This window comes from Danio rerio, chromosome 18 (assembly GCF_052040795.2).
Source record: "Danio rerio strain M-AB ecotype USA chromosome 18, GRCz13ab, whole genome shotgun sequence".
NCBI lineage: Eukaryota > Metazoa > Chordata > Actinopteri > Cypriniformes > Danionidae > Danio > Danio rerio.
In genome coordinates, this window is record NC_141038.1 from 4,366,447 (window position 1) to 4,387,500 (window position 21,054).

The 21,054-nt window shown below is 38.4% G+C and overlaps 1 protein-coding gene across 17 annotated transcripts in view; it reads right to left on the reverse strand.

Moving 5' to 3' along the window:
* fchsd2 (FCH and double SH3 domains 2) overlaps positions 1-21,054 on the reverse strand; it is a 185,442-nt gene that overhangs the window by 19,204 nt on the left and 145,184 nt on the right. For 13 of the 17 annotated variants that reach the window (XR_015514578.1, XR_015514575.1, XR_015514579.1 and 10 more), the window contains 6 exons: positions 19,052-19,168; positions 18,625-18,729; positions 9,736-9,897; positions 6,441-6,575; positions 4,971-5,054; positions 299-476 (listed from right to left, as the gene is read on the reverse strand). Coding sequence is in view for 4 of the 17 variants with exons in the window: in XM_087292845.1 (XP_087148971.1) it covers positions 299-476; positions 4,971-5,054; positions 6,441-6,575; positions 9,736-9,897; positions 18,625-18,729; positions 19,052-19,168 (781 nt within the window). In the remaining 13 variants the exon portion in view is untranslated. Of the gene's footprint in view, positions 1-119; positions 2,076-2,178; positions 5,055-6,440; positions 6,576-9,031; positions 9,577-9,670; positions 9,898-12,543; positions 12,972-17,834; positions 18,730-19,051; positions 19,169-21,054 lie in introns of those variants that run through there. The other 4 variants (XR_015514583.1, XM_087292846.1, XM_087292847.1 and 1 more) reach the window with 4 other exon arrangements.

Genomic DNA, 21,054 nt, shown 5'->3' on the forward strand with positions numbered 1-21,054 from the left:
GTGTGTGTTTGTATGTTTCTTAGAGTTGTGTGTGTGTGTGTTTTCATGTGTGTTTTGTATGTGTATGTTTGTGTTTTTGATATGTATTTGTGTATGTGTGTGTGTGCAATTGTGTTTGCGGCTATTTATGTTGTGTGTGTGTGTATACAGTATATGTGTGTGTGTCTATTTGTATGTGTTTTCATGTGTGTTTTGTTTGTGTTTGTATGTTTCTTAGAGTTGTGTGTGTGTGTTTGCATGTGTGTTTTGTATGTTTGTGTTGTGTGTGTATATGTGTGTGTATGTGTGTGTGTCTTACTGCTGCTGTCTCCATTGAAGCTGCCTGATGCCAGCTCAGGCTCAGTGGAGTTGCTGGAGGAGTGTGATCTGGCGTCCAGCGCGGCGAGGGATTGGAGCATGCTCAGTACACTGTTAGAGGTGGGGAACTGCAGGTACTTTTCTGGAACGTAGCCCACCTGCCCGGTCTTATTCCGCGCCTGCACCCAACAAATGCAACATTTAGAGGCAGACTTTAATGAGGAGACCTAAGGTTACGCCTTCCGTCAGCACACTACCCCAGAGTTTCTGAGCCACAAAAACTGACTGTTTTGGAAACGCTGAAGAGGCTGTTTTGGTTTTAAAACGCTGCTGCTCCTTGTCAAGTGTGGATGGGGGAAAACCATAGACTGTAAAAGATGAATAGCGCACATGAAGCTACAAGTAGGCGTGGCTAATTGTTGCCATTTTGTTGCGTCATCGCGCCAACCGTGGGATACCAAACAAGGGCAAAGAGGCAGAGCTACAGACGCTTGCAAGCATTTTGCTTAGACAGGCTTTTCTTTGGAAGAAACGCTTAATCCTTCATTACCTGTGACTCGTTTGTGTTCTAGCACAATTAAGTGCACACAGCGTGCCACATCATTTGATAATGGTACGAAATAATCCCAAAAGGCAACTGACTGTGTAAAGCCAAATAAAACAAAAGAAAAATACGATGAATATGCCGAGTTCAGCAGCTAATCAGCCGGAATCAGCTGAGGTGAAGAGACCTGTCACTCAAGTGGCCACGCCCTTAAATATGCAGACTAAGGGTGCTTTCACATCTGTGAATCGATTCAGTTGTTCCGAAACAGAGATTACAATTGTTACATTGTTGCTCTTTGCTCTTGGAGCGGTTCGCTTTCACACTGCAAAAGTTTCTAATCGGACCAAAAGAGCTAAAACAAGTCACGTGCGAGTAAACTCTCCTCACATTGGTCAGAGTGTCAGGGTTTATTTTGCAGCGTCCTGCTCAGCTGTCAGGAGAGGTGGTGGTTTGGTGGTGATTGACAGGGTGCGCGCGCTACGTGTCTGAGGAGAGACGCGGTGGGGAGGGGTGAGAAGGGTGCGCGACGATGCCTATTTGAGGACCGGGAGGGAGACGTGAGATTACCAGGAGATCATCAATCGAGCATCCGTAGACCCGCGAAACTTCCCGCCCTACTCATAATTCTCTCTTCATATAGCCGTAAGCCTATTACATATCCATAAAACACTGTGATATAACCGCGCTCGGATCGGATCGCTTTCTCACTGTAATCGAACCGCTCCAGGGTTCGTTCTAATCGAGCCGAGACCACCTCACTCAAGCGATCTCGGAGCGATTACTTTGGCGCGGAACAGATCGCGATTACCCTGTTCACATATGCCAATCGAACCGCGCTAACTAGGCAAACGAGACACGTTCCGAAACAAAAGTGTAGGTGTGAAAGCACCCTAAATATAACCTAATATAAACTAAATGGATGAGTTATAAAAACGCGGACATTTTAACATTAGGGTCAATGGAAATGTGCTCCATTATGGAGCCAGGCCAAGTGGAATTTCGATGAACTACAGTTACTTCTGTATTAGCTTTACGAGGGAGAGCGGGATGTTGCCGCTTGGGGAAAACAGAGACATCTAAAATTGGATATTGAGAATAATATTGAGAAAATATAAAGTTTAACAACTATATGAGATCCAGCGGTAGATCTTTGATGAACTGTCTGATGTGCGCTGCTCTCACCTAAGGAGTAGTGCTCAAAACACCCACTAACTGCCATGAGCTCAGACGTCTGCACGCGATGTGCATTTTTAGAGGTATACTGTGGACAGACAGCTGTTCCGAAATACTAGGTGAAACTACAGTGTGGATGTGGATTGTTTTCGTTCTAAAACGTTGGGTCCCACTTTATATTAAGTGTCGCTTATACCTGTGAACTTACATGGTAACTAGGTGTGTATAAGTAGTATGTAACTACAGTATTGAAAGTTTATGTGCAGTTTAGTTCTGTTGCATTTACATTGATTAAACTCTGACTAAATGACCCTTTTACAATCTCAATGGGAACTAGCAAAACAACAGCTGAAACATCTGATCTGAGCATTGTAAACACAGAATGGTTTGTATGATTCTAGTATAAAGTACTGTCTCACAGACAGTACTTCGGGTTAAGTTACTTGAAGACTGACGGGTTAACATCACTGCTGAGGAACTGCACTATTCATTGTCTTCAATAAAGTCTTCTCTCCGTAAGAACTTTGGTCAGCTTACTTATTTTATGTATTAGAGTAATCTAATAAATTGGCGAGCCAGGCAAGCACGGTTAACGCAAATACAGCAAAATCTAACACTACAGTGATGTAAAGTAACTAAATACAAATACTCAAATTACTGTAACTTAGAAGTTTTTCTCAGAAATTGTAATTTACTAAGTAGTTTTAAAAAATGTTTACTTTTACTTTTCTTTGTGTACTTTTACTCCATTACTTTCCTTCAACTTGCAGACTTTTTTTCTCTTGTCTATGAGGATTAGAAAAATCAGTCCTGTTTTTCCTGTCCAATCAAATCACACATATAAGGTGAATCGCGTCATAATCAACAACCTCAAGACATGGGCGATTTTATAATAGCAGCAAACTGTTTGAAAGCATTTAAAGTGTCTAAGAAGATGTTTAAAATCACGTAATGACCCAGTGACTGTTTAGATGCATGTCACTGATGAGATGATGACGGATGTTTACTGTAAGATGACCGAAATGGCCTTAAACACCCAGCAGGCACAAGACATCAACATGACATCAGATTGAAGTTGTACCCCAACATAGTGGAAACAAAAATCGGGTTGATGTCAGAACCCAATGTCAGGCCTACTGTACGTCAATATTCAACATCCAACCTAAAATCAACCAAATATCAACGTCTAATGATATTAAAGCTTGACGTTGTGGGGACGTTACCACTATGACGTCTATCATGTTGGATTTTGGTTGCCATACCTGACGAATAAATGTCAGTAGTTGACGTCAATATGATGTTGGTTTAAGATACTGGCTCGACTTTGTATTTTGGTCACTTTCTAACTACCTTTTTTCTAACAATTATTGGACATTAACATAACCTTGTCTTTAGACGCTGGATAGACATAAAATTTTGGTCACTTGACATCACAACCTAAATCGAACCTAATATTAACATCTTATGATGTTGTGTGCCTGCTGGGCAATAACTAGATGCACTACAGAATGTTACGTTTACACACACATGCACAAATCACATGTAAACGCATCTGCTTTTTACAGTGTATTACTCACTACTCGAGTACTTTTGAAAGGGCTACTCTTTACTCATACTTTGAGTAATACTCAAAACAGATACTATTACTCTACTTGCACAACATTTTTGGGTAAGTAATGGTACTTTTACTCGAGTATACAGTAATTTTTCAGTACTCTTTCCACCACTGGTAACTACAGTGTATGTACACACTGGTACATAGTATTTACTAGTGTAATACTAGAGTAAGTACACACATGTAACAACCCACTGAACAGTATGTGTAAGTTCAAAGGTGTAACAGGACATTGGTAACAACACTAAGAAAGTACACATCTGTAACAAGAATTATGTAAGTGCATTGCGTAACAACAATATGTACTTGCTGGTGTTTTCCCACTCCCACACCTGTTTGCATACTATGTACTTGTGAATATTGTATGGCAGAACTAATTCTGCATTATAAGGTTTCACCTTGTGATACCAGTGTAGGCTTGGGTGGTAATATGGTAATATGGTATACCGCGGGATCTAAAAATAGCAACTGTGTCAGTTTTAATATCGTTATACTGTCATAAAAACAATGCACTTAAATAGGAGACAAGTATTAAATATTAAAATTATTTATTTAATGCCTACAAATGGTTATGCGTGATTGTCATCACGGGACAGTGTGGAAGAGAGACAGAGAGAGAGGGAGAGGTGGCGAGTCGCGCACCAAGTGACCTGCAGTTTGGCAGTATTTCCGGTTAGGACCGAACGAGAAGGGAGACGTAGTAAATACGAACTAGAGGTCTGCATTCCGCGGGACCCGACCAGATTTAGTGCAGTGTGGGAATGAGTTTCCGAATAAAGCGTGGGGTGGGAGCGGCCGGTAACTCTGGTGTAATTTGAAAGGGAGCGGCCGCGTGGATGCTGTTTGTGTGTGTGAGAATGAGAGAGAGAGAGAGAGAGCATAGTGCTGTGCGTATCTCTCTCTCTCTCTGTGTGTGTGTGTGTGAGTGAGAATGAGAGAGCGAGAGAGCATCCTGCACAGATCTCTACAAACAAGACAAACAGGTGACCGCGAGCCTGAGGTCACATATACGGTATTCAGTTTCTGAATGGTTTAGGCACAAGCCAACAGTTTGATGACGCTGTCTGAGCCTTACGTCATAATTTTTTTAAAATTATGCACGGTAATACCGGGGTAAAATAGGGAGGAGGTTTGACGGTATCAAAATTTGGATACCGCCCAAGCCTACACCAGTGTACTACTTACACACTACTTATACACACCTTGTTACCATGTAAGTTCACTAGTATAAGCGACACTTAATAAAAAGTGGGACCCACAATGCTCCACAACTAAATTATGTTAGCCTCGTAGCCTCAGTCTGTACTCAAAATTTCAACAGGTGTTTGATTGGTTTACCTTCACCCAGTCCTCCATGTCTCCATCCTCAATCACCTCTAGCATCTCATGCTCATCAATGGTGAGTTCATCGGGCTGTGAAGCCTGAGAGAAACACACAGATATGAGGATATTGTGTAATGCAAGTTCAGTCGTGCAAGGTCATATTTTACCACCAACCTGATTTCACCAAGTAGGACAGGTTTCTGGATTAACATCTATGTTGATATTGGAACTAAATTCCAATCAGCCAATCAGAATTAAGGGATCCGTTTACAGTTTATGTTAGGCTTATGGTTAGGTTCATACACTTCTACATGATTGTTGGTCCCTTCTGATTTCGGGAATAAAATTACCAGATATTATATATCTGAGATATATATATATATATATATATATATATATATATATATATATATATATATATATATATATATATATATATATATATATATATATATATATATCTATAACCAGAGTTATGGTTGGGTTTAGGGGTAGGGAATAGGTATGGATCACATTTTCCAACAAAAAAGATGTTCCAAGATCAACATAGATGTTAATCCAGGATCACAGCGTGCTTGACATAATCATGACGTGCATATTTTACAGAAACCAGCATTTTCCACAAACAAGAGAACGATCCTGCATGACAGCAAAATACAGCGATCATTTTAATCACATCCCCAATTGCTTGAAAGAGGATTACTTCAGTTTTAAAACACTTCTGCAGCATGGTGAGGGACAAAATTACTTTATTTTATTTTATGGTACAATTATTGCTATTAATAAACCATTAACTAAGACTTTTAGCTCAATAAACTGCTCATTTGCTGCTTAATAATAGTTAAGTAGTATTTTTGTAAGAATAAGATCATGAGGAATATGTGCACTTGTTCTACAGAACAAACCATCGCTATACAATAACTTGTCTAATTACCCTAACCTGCCTAGTTAACTTAATTAACCTAGTTAAGCCTTTAAATGTCACTTTAAGCTGTATAGAAGTGTCTTGAAAAATATCTAGTCAATTATTATTTACTGTCATCATGGCAAAGATAAAACAAATCAGTTATTAGAGATGAGTTATTAAAACTATTATAATTAGAATAGTGTGTTTGACAAATCTTCTCTGCGTTAAACAGAAGTTGGGGAAAAAATAAACAGGGGCACTAATAATTGTACATATACATGCATAAACATAACATGTATATAAATAAATAAAAATTTAATTAAACTAAAGTTCTACATATAGTTTAACAGTTAAATTGATTAAATATAAATGAAATAAAATTAAATACATATAAAAATACGTTAACATTTTTTGTAATATAGTTTTTACTTTGTTAAATAATACACTATGCATAAAATTATATAGATAAATGATAAACATTAAGTTTTATAAACAAGCAAAGTGTGATTTTAATTTCTACACTTCACTACACATGGTCTCTAATCCTCAGTTAAATGAACATGAGTTGGTGTTTTTACCTTGTAGGAGTAGATGACTTTGCAGGTGAGGGGGTAGTTTCTCAGTGTTCCTGAAGGACTTGAGCTGCTGTCGTCATACGTCTCCATGTTCTCCTCTAATTCTTCTCCTTCCTCTCTGTCCAAATCCACCGTGGTCTACAGAAAAACACCACAATGAGCGTCACTACACCAGCAAACAGCACAGACCGCTTGTTGATTCAGTTCAATAACCTCGAAAATGTTAACCTGAGGATTACAAACCACAGGATTTAACAATAACTAGCCCCTCCCACCGCTAGCCACACCCACCTGCTTGATAAGACAGTCTCATTGGTCAAATAAAGATCATGAGACCATTTTTCTCAAAAGACAAAAACGCTGCAACTGAAGGATATAAGATTATGAGCGCTGAAACTGGACACTCATACCTCCACAGGTGAAGCTCATATAACCGGCTTCAACCGGTTATGATAATGGATATGAAAACTGATTCCGAGTCAGTCAGTGAAGGTCAAAAGAACTGCAGTTTGTATCAAAAGAGCAGGCGAGGTCATTGTAATATGTAATTTGGTGGGCGGAGCTACAGAGTAACAGACCACGCCCACTGTTGACATAAAACAGCTCTTTGATAAGTTACGCACACACACACACACACACACACACACACTGTTATCTTAACACTGTGTAGTCTGTTTTATCACCTCTGATATGCATGTTTCCTGATCTTTACACAATGTACCGCATATAATCTGTCTATAATCTGACGTTTACTGTAAATATCAGCTTATTATGACACTGCTGGGGGATATTGAGTGAAAACTGATATTCATATGGGATATCATTTATGTAGGTAATATATTTTTAAAGATCAGTGGTTCTCAAACTTTGGTACGTGTACCACTAGTGGTAAGTGGGCATCCTACTAGTGCCCACTTAATTAATTACCCGGAGGAATATGTCATATATACATGCAAAATAAATATAAAAAATGTATCACTAATGATTTATATATGAATATGATGACTATATTTAGTCCAAGCAACAGTTCCAGGTTTTTATGAATAGGCTGCTATATGTTACTTTACATTTAAAGGTACACGAAACCCTGGAGTACTTTTTATTGAGATGTTAACAGATTTGTGTGTGTTGAGCATCAGTTAAGACAATGTTAGCACCTGTTAGTTGTATTGTGGGAAAAACTGGATAATTTTGAGCTTTTGTCTGCTAATTTTGTTTAAAATGATTTGGTCCCACTTTATATTAAGTGGCCTTAACTAATATGTACTTACACAGGAATTAATAGTTTGTTACAATGTACTTATTGTGTAAATACATGTATTTACTGTGTACTTATGCTTGATTAAATACATGTATGTAATTACATCTGTAATTAACTTTTGTAATTACATTTGTAAATACACTGTTGACCATCCCCACACCTTAACCCACCCTTAAACCTACCCATGCCACCAAACCTGTCCATAACCCAAACTCTATCCCAACTCAAAAGCACCACAAGTGTTCTCAAACACATTATAAACACAGTAAGTACATTGTATTAATTTTTTGATGTAAGTACATAGTAGTTAAGGACACTTAATATAAAGTGGGACCAATGATTTTTGGGGCGAGTCAAAATCGATGACGTAGCGCAAAACTGCAAGTGGAGAGATGAAGCGTCGGTTTCTCATTATTATTCATAGCGGAGTTTTCTTATCCTATGAGAAGAGCCGGCTTCTTAATTATTCATGACTGCAAGTGCTTTCCGAAGGCAAGGCAGACCTGCCAGTGCCAAGCTGTGAGATCCTATGTTGATGACTGGGTTAGACAGCGTCCACGGACCCACAGCCCACAGTATTTAGCCGTTCATGAAGGCTCGTATGTGTTTGTTTCCATGATTCACGGGGTTTGTTGTAGGTTTTTCAACGCGATGCTGTCGGGGCCGATACAGCAAAGCTGTGTGTGTGCAGCAAGCATTTTGGTCGGGAGAGCAGTACAAGAATTGGAGAATGGCGGACGTTGTCTTTTATCAGGAGTTCGTTCACATTTAGACAGATCTCCGTGCTGCTGTGTTCGCCTAAATCCTCCAGATTACCAGCAGGGCTAATGGTTAAAATAGACAGGGCAGGAGACCTGCTGCACTGAGTCTGCATTCAGACCCAGGGATTGAGGGAGACGTCCTCATTTATAGTGTTTGTATGAACATGATTATCTTTATAATGATATAAATTGTGGTTTTGTGTATGAAATTACAAATGACAAATGCAGCAGGGCATTAAATCACTGTTTATTTCTTTGCATTTTGACTTTGTAAACTATAAAGTCACGCGTCTCCTCACGGTTTGTGTCTCACTTTGTGAGCTGACTGACAACAGCTGTTCAATCCCCTCCTTCTCCCCTGATGGCCACGCCCACTCCTGTTGTTTGCTCGCGGAGCTCCACGCCCATTATGATGTGTCTTTTGAAAAATTCTGAGGTAGACCTGAACCGAAAGTGGGGGGTGTCATGACCCTTTAAGTCCAGGAGTTTTAGTTTGTTTTAAAAAACTTTTTAAGAACAGTAGTCTACCATTTTATTTAAACTTTTAAAAGCACATTTTAATTAAAACGTCATTTTATTTAGTTTTTTTTTACCTGTAAGCACTGCACAGTGTTATTGTTCAAACTATTTATAATGTTTAAAGTGGCTGACAATAATATTCATTGTGTGTTTGTGCACATATGAATGTGTGTGTGCGTATGTATGCATGTTTAATGGAATATATGTGTGTGTATGTGTATGTAGGCAAGTATGTATGTGTGTGTGCGTATGCATGTATATTTGTTTATACAACAGTTCTATCTGGTTCTAAAATCTGATTGGCTGATAGCCGTGCGATATTCTGCAATATCAGAACTCCTACAGCCTCTTTACCCTTTGTGTATTACTCCGCCCACATACAGCCAGCAAAAAGCACACTACAGATCTAAAGTTTAAAAGATGCACGCTCAACTGTTTTAACTGCCAGCTTATGATTTAAATCCCATGTGGAAGAAAGTAGTTCCACATACAAAAGGGTTTTTGAAACTTTCCGTGTTTAATTTTGGTTTTATTTACACAATTATACCGTCAAACTGTTGTATAAACGCAATATCACACTCGTAGCAGTGAGATATGGCTGTATATCGCACTGGTGGGGGCACTAAGGCATCGCACGCCTCCCACCAGTGCCGATATACAGCCATATCGCACTGTTACTCGTGTGATATTGCTCATATATATGTGATGGAATGTGTGCGTTTTTGTCTGTATGTATGTGTCTATGTGTGTTGCTCACCGACAGCGAGAGCTCGTGGGCAGTGATGGTGGGCAGAGACGCCCAGCGCTCGTTCTCCAGCTCCTCCATCACCTGATTCATGGCACTCTTCAGCCACGTATCCACAGAGACCCCGACCTGACGGAGGAGATCCAGACGAGCCTCCGCTTTCAGCTTCACCGTCTGAAAAACACAAGCGCACACACACACATTCAGTTCAGTCCAGTGCTGCTACTGCTCATTGAAACTATTATAAATCCTTCTCATTGACTAAAGCAGAAGAAAAGATGAAGAATAAAATGCAAATTTCCCAAAGCTTAAAGACAGTTCATCTTTCATGAATATGCAAATATGCAAATGAGGGTTGCACGGTTTTACAGATACTAGGTATCGTGATTCTTCAGCTGGTATAGTATCGTGGTCTGAATTGATGGTATTGTGTCAACCCTAATGCAAATTAAGTCTTCAGACTCATCCATTTACAGATGACAAACAGCATTCAGAAGCCTTTCATATTTCCCTGCAATTCTGAGGGGACTAACATTTTCCAAGAAAATAATTAAAGCGCAAGTAAACTAGAGATATTAGCAGATGAGTAAACCCCGACTGCTCTGGTGCCGAGCTAAACATTTACAAACTCAAGTTTCCGCTTCATCTGTTATTCTGTTTGTTGCTTGTCATCTATTAGTTCTTAATGGGCTTATTAAATAATTAATGCGAACTAATGGAGAATGCAGATCAATTGGCTTTGGGAGTTTGAGAAGAAAGAGGAGGAGGAGTTTGATACTGTCATGATTTGGTTTCATGCCAAATTATAAATCCTCTCATTATCTTTTTCCAAACTCACTTTCTGATTTGGCATTTGCATGTATGAATATTTAAATTTGTGGGAATTTGTTAAATTTAAGACAGGGCAAGCTCTGTTAAATAAAGAAATTAACAACAGGAATTGTAAAGGAAATGACCCGAGAAACAAAATAACTATTAAATAATATTACCATATTAATTCTTGTTTTATGACAAAAATATGAAAATTAAGAGCTTTTTATTTCATAATCATAATTTCATTTAGTTATTTTCAAACAGAATTATCATCCATAAAAATTATTTAACAAAAAAAAAAAAAAAACAGTTAAAGTCAGAATTATTAGCCCTATTGTTTTATATTTCCCAAATGATGTTTAACAGAACAATGAAATTTTCACAGTATGTCTGATAATATTTTTTCTTCTGGAGAAAGTCTTATTTGTTTTATTTCAGCTGGAATAAAAGCAGTTTATATTTATTTTTTAAACTATTTTGAGGTTAAAATAATAACCCCCTTTAAGCTATAGTTTTTTTGATTGTCAACAGAACAAACCATCGTTATTCAGTAACTTGCCTAATTAGCCTAACCTGCCTAATTAACCTAGTTAAGTGTTTTGAAAAACATCTAGTCAAATATTATTTACTGATAAATTATTAGAGATGAGTTATTAAATCTGTTATGTTTGGAAATGAGACAGAAATTGGGAAAAAAATAAACAGGGGGGCTAATAATTCTGACTTCAACTGTGCATTTCAACATGGTCGAAAATGGAGCGGGATGAAGCACAAGCTTATTATTTTCCCACCCCATAACCACACACATCATTCGTCTACTACTTAAACTTATTTCTTCTTTTACTTCTTTTACTTATCTCTTCTTTTATATTTAACTAAATATATTTAAAATCGAATACAAGTTAATAATATAAATACATAATATCGAATATAAATTAATTAATAATAAAAGAGCTTGTATTATTAGTTATATGACTATCATTGCTGATTTAAAACAAAATTTTAAAAATTATTAAACCATTTTTTACTGCTAAATTTTATGTATAGTGAAACAGTTGCTTTATTTTTTATTTGTTATACAGTTGATGTCAGAATTATTAGCCCCCCTTTGAATTTTATTTCTTTTTTAAATATTTCCAAAATGATGTTTAACAGAGCAAGGACATCTTTACAGTTTGTCTGATAATATTGTTTCCTCTGGAGAAAGTCTTATTTGTTTTATTTTGGCTAGAATAAAAGCGGCTTTTAATTTTTTAAAAACCATTTTAAGGTCAAAATTATTAGCCCCTTTAAGATTTTTATTTTTTCAATAGTCTACAGAACAAACCATCGTTATACAATAACTTGCCTAATTACCCTAACCTGCCTAGTTAACCTAATTAACCTAGTTAAGCATTTAAGTGTCACTTTAAGCTGTATAGAAGTGTCTTGAAAAATATCTAGTCAAATATTATTTACTGTCATCATGGCAAAGATAAAGGAAAACAGTTATTAGGGATGAGTTGTTAAAAATATTATGTTTAGAAATGTGAGAAATTGTGGAAAAAAATAAACAGGGGGGCTAATAATTCTGACTTTAACATATATACTGAATAATATATGTTGTAATGTAATAATATGTTTATTACAATTTAAATATAAATATATTTCAATTTCATTATATTTACTGTATGCACATTCCTGTTTTTAAACATTTGAACATAAAACATAAGATATATTTATGTGTATATTTATTTGTATGTGTGTGTGTGTATGTGTGTGTGTGTGTAAAACCTAATAAATGACAAATTTTTACATCTTTTAATAAATAGTAAGAACGTAATAAATAGCAATGACTTTAAAACAGACGTAACAAATTCTTGCTAAATTGTAAAAGTTTCATGAGTTTAAACACAAGATATTTTTTAATCACAAACAAATTACATTACCATTAAAGCTCACTCAAGTAACACAGACAAGCCAAAAACAGAATCTGCCGAAGAAATAACCGAGTTGGAAAGAAAAATAATTTCACAGGGCCATATTTATTGTCTCTTTTGAATGTGACATCTCCAAATCTTTTTTTGCATGTAAAAAAACTGTAAATATCCTCAGAATACTCTTCTTTGAGGAATTTGGACCTGAAGGCACATGACAGTAATTGAACAACACAAGTGTCATTCAGAATTGAATTATTGTTCCTGTAATATCCGAGACAGCGCCAGCAGAGGGAGCCATTGAGAGAAAACATAACACACATCTCACCTTACAGGACACACATCACATCCATCACACAAACACACATTCATTCACACACACTGTGGAAAACTATGGAAGCATATGAGATGCACAATTAATTTTGAAATGTAATATGCAAAATGCCAATGCAACATGTAAATTGTCAATGTATTTCTGTATTTTAATAAGCATTTTCCAAGACATACACTCACCGGCCACTTTATTAGGTACAGCTCTGTTCTGCTGCCACATGCGGATGGTTGGGTCAGAATTTGCCATCAACAACATGAAAGCATGGATCCATCCTGCCTCGTATCAATGTTCATGCTGGTGGTGGTGGTGTAATGGTGTGGGCGATATTTTCTTGGCACAATTTGGGCCCATTAGTACCAATTGAGCATCATGTCAACACCACAGCCTACCTGATTGTTGCTGACCATGTCCATCCCACAGTGTACTCATCTTCTGATGGCTACTTGCAGCCGGATAAAGCGTGAATCACCTCAGACTGGTTTTTGAACATGACAATGAGTTCACTGTACTCAAATGGCCTCCACAGTCACCAGATCTCAATCCAATAGAGCACCTTTAGGATGTGGTGGAATGGGAGATTCACATGGATGTGCAGCTGACAAATCAGCAGCATCTGCGTGATGCTATCAAGTCAATATGGAGCAAAATCTCTGAGGAGTATTTCCAGTTTCTTGTTGAATCCATGCCACAAAGAATTAAGACAGTTCTAAAGGCAAAAGTGGGTCCAACCTGGTAATCGTAAGTGTACCTAATAAAGTGGCCGGTGAGTGTATGTACAATGGCGGTTGCAAAATCAAAATTCAATTAAAGCTGCAAGCAGCGATGATAGGGACCTCGCACCCGGGCTCACCGCCGCCCGGTGGCCTCAGGATGACAGAAATCAGTGAACAATAATATCTTAAGCTGATATATATAAAAAACTTGAGAAAATCACAGATTTATGCCAAACTTCCTTCTGTCAGTAGGTGGCGCTAGGACTGTGACTCAATATTGCAATGTAGATTTGTTCAGGAGATAAATTTAATCAACCATGTGAAGTTTCAGGCTGATTGGACATTGTGTGGTTAAGTTATAAGGACTTCCTGTTTCATGGCGAAGCATTGAGGTTTGTCATGCCACCACATACACGCCCCTCTGCGAAAACTCTAGATCTTCATATTATATCATCGCTTGAGCTTTCAGATACACAACCAACCAAATTTGGTGCTGATATGAAAACATTTGTGGAATGAGTTTATTACTTTGTAAATCATGACATTTTCTGTGGCCAGCAGGTGGCGCTGTAACTGTATCTGGATATCGGCATGTAAACTTGTTCTGGTCTGGACTTATATTAAACATGTGAATTTTGAGGCAGATCGGATAATGCATGCCTGAGTTATAATGACTTCCGGTTTTGTGGCGGATCGTTAAAGTTTGCGAGGCCGCCACGGACACGCCCATCGACAAAACCTCTAAAGCTTCGCAATTTAACATCGACAAGGCCTTTAGATAACAAAACCCAATTTTGGTGTCGATAGCATAAAATCCCTTGGAGGAGTTTGTTAAGATACAAAGCCTGGAAATGGCAAAAATGCCACTTATTTGCCGCAGGAAGTTAAAAATATCCGACTTCCTGTTGGGTTTGAGTTATGGCTCCAAGAGACTTTTTCGTATGTTTTGGCATGTTTAAGGTGTGTGCCAATTTTCGTGCATGTGCATGATTCGTAGATCAGGGGCTCGTCCGTTTAATTTTTATAGGTGGCGCTGTCGAGTCATTTTGCCATGCCCACTTCATTATTGTTATGAGGATGTGTTCAAGAGATGACGTTTATCAACCATGTGAAGTTTCAGGCAGAGCTGACATTGTGTGCTTGAGTTATAAGGACTTCCTGTTCCATGGCGAAGCTTTGAGGTTTGTCATGCCGCCACGGACACGCCCCTCTGCGAAAACTCTAGATCTTCACAATATATCATCGCTAGGGCTTTCAGATAAAACAACCCAAATTTGGTGCTGATACGAAAAAATTTGTGGGAGGAGTTTGTTATGATGTAAAACATGTCATTTCCTGTGGCCAGCAGGTGGCGCTATAACTGTATCTGGATATTGGCATGTAAACGTGTTCAGGTCAGGACTCTTATCAAGCGTGTGAATTTTGAGGCAGATCTGATAATGCATGCCTGAGTTATAACGACTTCCTGTTTTGTGGCGAATCGTCAAAGTTTGCGAGGCCGCCACGGACACGCCCATCGACGAAAACTCTAAAGCTTCGCAATTTAACATCGCCAAGGCCTTTAGATGACAAAAGCCAATTTTGGTGTCGATCGGATAAAATCCCTAGGAGGAGTTCGTTAAAATACAACGCCTGGAAATGGCAAAAATGCCACTTTTTCGTCGCAGGAAGTCAAAAATATCCAACTTCCTGTTGGGTTTGAGATATGGCTCCAAGAGACTTTTTTGTATGTTTTGGCATGTTTGAGGTGTGGGCCAATTTTCGTGCATGTGCGTGATTCGTGGATCGGGGGCTTGTCCGTTTAATTTTTCTAGGTGGCGCTGTCGAGTCATTTTGCCACGCCCACTTCCGAAGACCATAATAAACGTAAATTTTCGCCACTTCTGAGGTGTGTGCAAAGTTGCGTGAGTTTTCGGGCATGTTTAGCCCCTCAAAATCGCGATTCATTGGAGAGAAGAATAATAATAATAATTAAAGCTGCAAGCAGCGATGATAGGGACCTCGCACCCGGGCTCACCGCCGCCCGGTGAGCTTACGATGACAGAGAACAGCGAACAATAATAATTTAAGCCAATATATAAAAAAAGATCTAAGAAAATCACAGATTTATGCCAAACTTCCTTCTGTCAGCAGGTGGCGCTATAACTGTGACTTAAGATTGGCATGTAGATGTCTTCCGGAGAGGAATCTTATCAACCATGTGAAGTTTCAGGCACATGGGACATTGTGTGGCTGAGTTATAAGCCAAACTACCTTCTGCCAGCAGGTGGCGCTATGAAAGACTCAATATTATTATGTAGATGTGTTTAGGAGAGGACTTTCATCAACCATGTGACATTTTAGGCAGATCTGACATTGTGTGGCCGAGTTACAAGCCAAAATTTATTCTGCCAGCAGGTGGCGCTATGACTCTGACTCAATATTATTATGTAGAAGTGCTCAGGAGAGGACTTTCATCAACCATGTGAAGTTTCAGGCAGATCAGACATTGTGTGGTTGAGTTATAGGCATTTCCTGTTCCATGGCGAAGCGTTGAGGTTTGTCATGCCACCACAGACACGCCCCTCTGCAAAAACTCTAGATCTTTACAATATATCATCGCTAGAGCTTTCAGATGACACCACTCTATTTTGGTGCTGATACGGGAAAGTTTGTGGAAGGAGTTTGTTACAGTGTCAAACATGTCATTTCCTGTGGCCAGCAGGTGGCGCTATAACTGTAACTGGATATCGGCACGTAAACCTAATCAGGTCAGGACTGTTATTAAATGTGTGAATTTTGAGGCAGATCGAATATTGCATGCCAGAGTTATAAAGACTTCCTGTTTTGTGGCGAATCATCAAAGTTTGCGAGGCCGCCATGGACACACCCATCGATGAAAACTCTAAAGCTTCGCAATTTAACATCACCAAGGCTTTAAGATGACAAAACCAAATTTTGGTGTTTATCAGATAAAATCCCTAGGAGGAGTTCGTTAAAATACAACATCTGAAAATGGCAAAAGGGCCACTTTTTCGCCACAGGAAGTTAAAAATATCCGACTTCCTGTTGGGTTTGAGATATGGCTCCAAGAGACTTTTTCGTATGTTTTGCCATGTTTGAGGTGTGTGCCAATTTTCGTGCATGTGCGTGATTCGTAGGTCGGGGGCTCGTTTGTTTAATTTTTCTAGGTGGCGCTGTCGAGTCATTTTGCCACGCCTACTTCAATATTGTTATGTGGATGTGTTCAAGAGATGACGTTTATCAACCATGTGAAGTTTCAGGCAGATCGGACATTGTGTGGTTGAGTTATGAGGACTTCCTGTTCCATGGCGAAGCGTTGAGGTTTGTCATACCGCCATGGACACACCCCTCTGCGAAAACTCTAGATCTTCACAATATATCATCGCTAGAGCTTTCAGATAACACCACTCAATTTTGGTGTTGATACGATAAAATTTGTGGGAGGAGTTTATAACTCCGTAAATCATGTCATTTCCTGTGGCCAGCAGGTGGCGCTATAACTGTATCTGGATATCGGCATGTGAACGTGTTCAGGTCAGGACGCTTATCAAGCGTGTGAATTTTGAGGCAGATCTGATAATGCATGCCTGAGTTATAACGACTTCCTCTTTTGTGGCGAATCGTCAAAGTTTGTGAGGCCGCCACGGACACGCCCATCGATGAAAACTCTAAAGCTTCGCAATTTAACATCGCCAAGGCCTTTAGATGACAAAACCCAATTTTGGTGTCGATCGGATAAAATCCCTAGGAGGAGTTCGTTAAAATACAACGCCTGGAAATGGCAAAAACGCCACTTTTTCGCCGCAGGAAGTTAAAAATATCCGACTTCCTGTTGGGTTTGAGATATGGCTCCAAGAGACTTTTTCGTATGTTTTGGCATGTTTGAGATGTGTGCCAATTTTCGTGCATGTGCGTGATTCGTGGATCGGGGGCTCGTCCGTTTAATTTTTCTAGGTGGCGCTGTCGAGTCATTTTGCCACACCCCTTTCCGAAGCCCATAATAAACGTAAATTTTCGCCACTTCTGAGGCGTGTGCAAAGTTGCGTGAGTTTTCGGGCATGTTTAGCCCCTCAAAACCGCGATTCATTCCGGAGGAGAATAATAATAATAATAATAATAATAATAATAATAATAAACGGAGCAATTCCAATAGGGCCTACGCACCGTTTCGGTGCTCGGTCCCTAATAAACGGAGCAATTCCAATAGGGCCTTGCACCGTTCGGTGCTCGGTCCCTAATTATATTATTTGCAGCTGTCATTTTCAAACAGAGTTTTTAAAATGTAGAAAACATATTCAAAGACATTCAGGACATTATTCCAACAATTTTCACGGATCTATTTTTCTTAAAAGATAAAAAAAAGATCTGGTAACAGTTTAAGTAACAATTCATGCTATTAGCAAACCATTAACTGCAACAAACTGCTAATTAATAGTTAGTAATGCAGTAGTCAGGTTTAGGTATTGGTTAGGATTAAGGATGTACAATAAGATCATACTTTATAGCTACTAATAAACAATTAATATATTTATATAGCATAAATTGTCACCTAAAGGGTAACTATTATGCAAAAATCACTTTCGTAAGGGGTTTCAACACAGTTGTGTGGTAAGAGTGTGTGAATAGAAGCAGCTTCTAATGGTAAACATGTATTCATTTTATTTTTTATAATCAGACTTGACAATAAACAGTCTGCAGAAACACTTTGATTGACATTCTCCCTTTGCACGTGTCATCAGAGGGAGAAAGCCCCGCCCACTAGTGACCAACACTCCCTCATTAGCATAGGAAGTTAGTCTTTTAAATCTGCCACTATGCTGATGCACAGGCATTTGTAGCTCCGCCCTCTTTTGAAAAGAGCACAATCTTATTTGAATTTAAAGCGACAGTCACCAAAATGACACAGAGTCAAAGCTAAAAGTGTCAGCTTCAGAGAGATATAACACATTATTCATGAGCTATTTTGAGCTGAAACTTCACATACATAAGGTCCCATTTAAAATAAAGTGCTATCAAGTTATGCGTATATTGAGGTTTACATTATGCTATATTTCAAATGCGCATAAAAATAGGTGGATGGAAACAAAGCCGCGGGCATGTGTGAGATTGTGCAGAACATCACCTCTGCTTTCCGGATGTTCTCCTTGGCTTCTTCTATCCTGAACTCCAGCTCGTTTCGGCTCTGCTCTGTCGGTGGAGTCCCGAGAGTCTCACATTCCTCCAGAGCCTGAAAGAGAGGAGAAGAAGCGCAGAATCAGTTTTAATTTAACCTCAGCATCACTGCACACCGCAACACTCCTGAACCTCCAAACGTCCCCACATGTATAGCAATACCGGTACATTTTGACCTTTGGTCCTCATAAGTAAAACAGCTCATAAATCACACAGAATGAGGTATTTTGTTGGATTATTTGCTGTGAGTGTTGAATTTAGGGGTAGGAGAGAGAATATACAGTTTGTACAGTAATGATAAAAATCAATACGCCTGTGGGAGTTCCTGCTGTACAACAATAGGTGTGTGTGTGTGTGATAATGTGTGCTCCTCTCACCCGTTTGTAATGGATGATGTTCTTATGTTCGCGAGCCACACGTGTGGCCCATTTCCTGGCCTCTTTGTTCAGACTGTGTTCTTCAGTGGTTCCCGACTCCGATTCCAGCTGTCGACTCTGAAACACACGCACAAATACACAATTAATTGATTCATCAATCAATCAATTAACTCTATAACAAATTAGACACGGATGTGAAAAGACGGCAACGTAACAAATGTAAGAAATGTGCCTGATTGTTGATGTTTTCTTCAATGAACTGACAGGTAAACTGCTTCTTCAGGAGAGTTTGTCTGATTGTGGAGCAAGCGCTTGTGTGTCGAAGATGAGTTATTAAAATCATCACAACAAAAGCTGCGTCCCAAATCGCATTCTTATGCACTATTCTACGCCATTTTGTACTATAAACAGTGTAAGTAGTGTGTTCACACTGAAAACTCTAAAAAAAATAAGTGCACTTTAATTACCTGGATGATGCCCTCATTCAGCCGGTAAAATGAAGTGTGTAATGTTGGACACTTCACGCACTCAACGACGGCAGGTTTAACTTACGTAGCAGAAGGGGCGGAGCTATCGGGCGCACATGTTGGATAACTTTATTTATTTTGGATTGAGAAAGCAAAATTCTCCAATGAAAGTGATTATAGCGCCTCCCGATGGTGAATGTGGATATACTCATGACAGGTATTATTTGATAGTTTGGTCTTTTATTTCACTGATTTGGCAACCATCAAACCATCATCAGAGAAACTGTTTGAATTTCCGCTTGATAAAAAAACATAAGTGTGCCATTTGGGACAACACTACATACATCTACTATACTGTTGAGTGTGTAAGTGCACAAGTACATAGTGCATGAGTGCATAGCGTAGCGTGCCATTTGGGACGCAGCTTACGAGTGTAATTCAATTGAACCCTTTATAGAGCACTCATTTCATTTAAGACTAGACTTACATGACTTAAAATAATGTCTAAATATTGTAATCAATTTCCCAGTACTGGGTTGTGGCTGGAAGGGTCTAACATACATGAGGCTGGTTTAGACATATTTGTAAGTTTATCTTGCTCTTTCTATTGAATAATTTTGAGGCACTGTAAATTATTTAGATTTATTGTACTGTTTAATGAGCCTGAAGTATAAGGCGGTGCAGATAGTTTAACATCGTAATCAGCTTGATCTCACGAGGAAATGTAGTTTACATTTTGTCAGTTTAGTGGCAAATTCATGCGAGTTGAGTCGTGCGAAAATGTACGATTTTAGAAAGAAGGCGTGGCACCCATCCCAACCCTGCCCCTAAACCCAACCATTGGTCATTGGGTGATGGGCACATCATACTAAATTGTACGAATTAGATCATACTATTTAGCCACTAAATCAAAAAGTTACGAATTGTCAGAACAAATTACGAATTAACAGACATTTTCTGTCTGAAGCCTTCCATTTTATCACTGAAAAAATTAATGAAGTCATCACTACTAATCTACTACTAATCACTACTAATTTGCAGTGGGACATTTTGTTCCAAAGATGACAGAGTATGTGTTAATTCAGCTGACATTAATGAAAGTGAAGTCATGCATTTGTAGTTCTTGTAACACAGTGCATTAAAAATGTTAAGTTGCTGGAAATACAGAGTTGAGTAAAAAAAAAAAAAGAAAATACATCTACTTCTCAGTGCAAAAATTTAGATTTATATATTGAAATTATGTTACATGATTAATTACTAATTTATTTAGTATTATTTTTTACTGTTTTGGTCACTTAACAGTAAGTTTCCGTTTGTTAATGTTATTTTAATGTTATTTACAATACATTCATTACAGTATTTATTAACTGTGTTAACATTAATTGATTAAAGTCATCAATTTTAAAAAAATTTTAACGCAGTGCATTAAAAAAATTATCATTAAAGAATTTTAATGTTTAATGAGCCTGAAGTATAAGGCGGTGCAGATAGTTTAATATCGTAATCAGCTTGATCTCACGAGGAAAGTAGTTAATG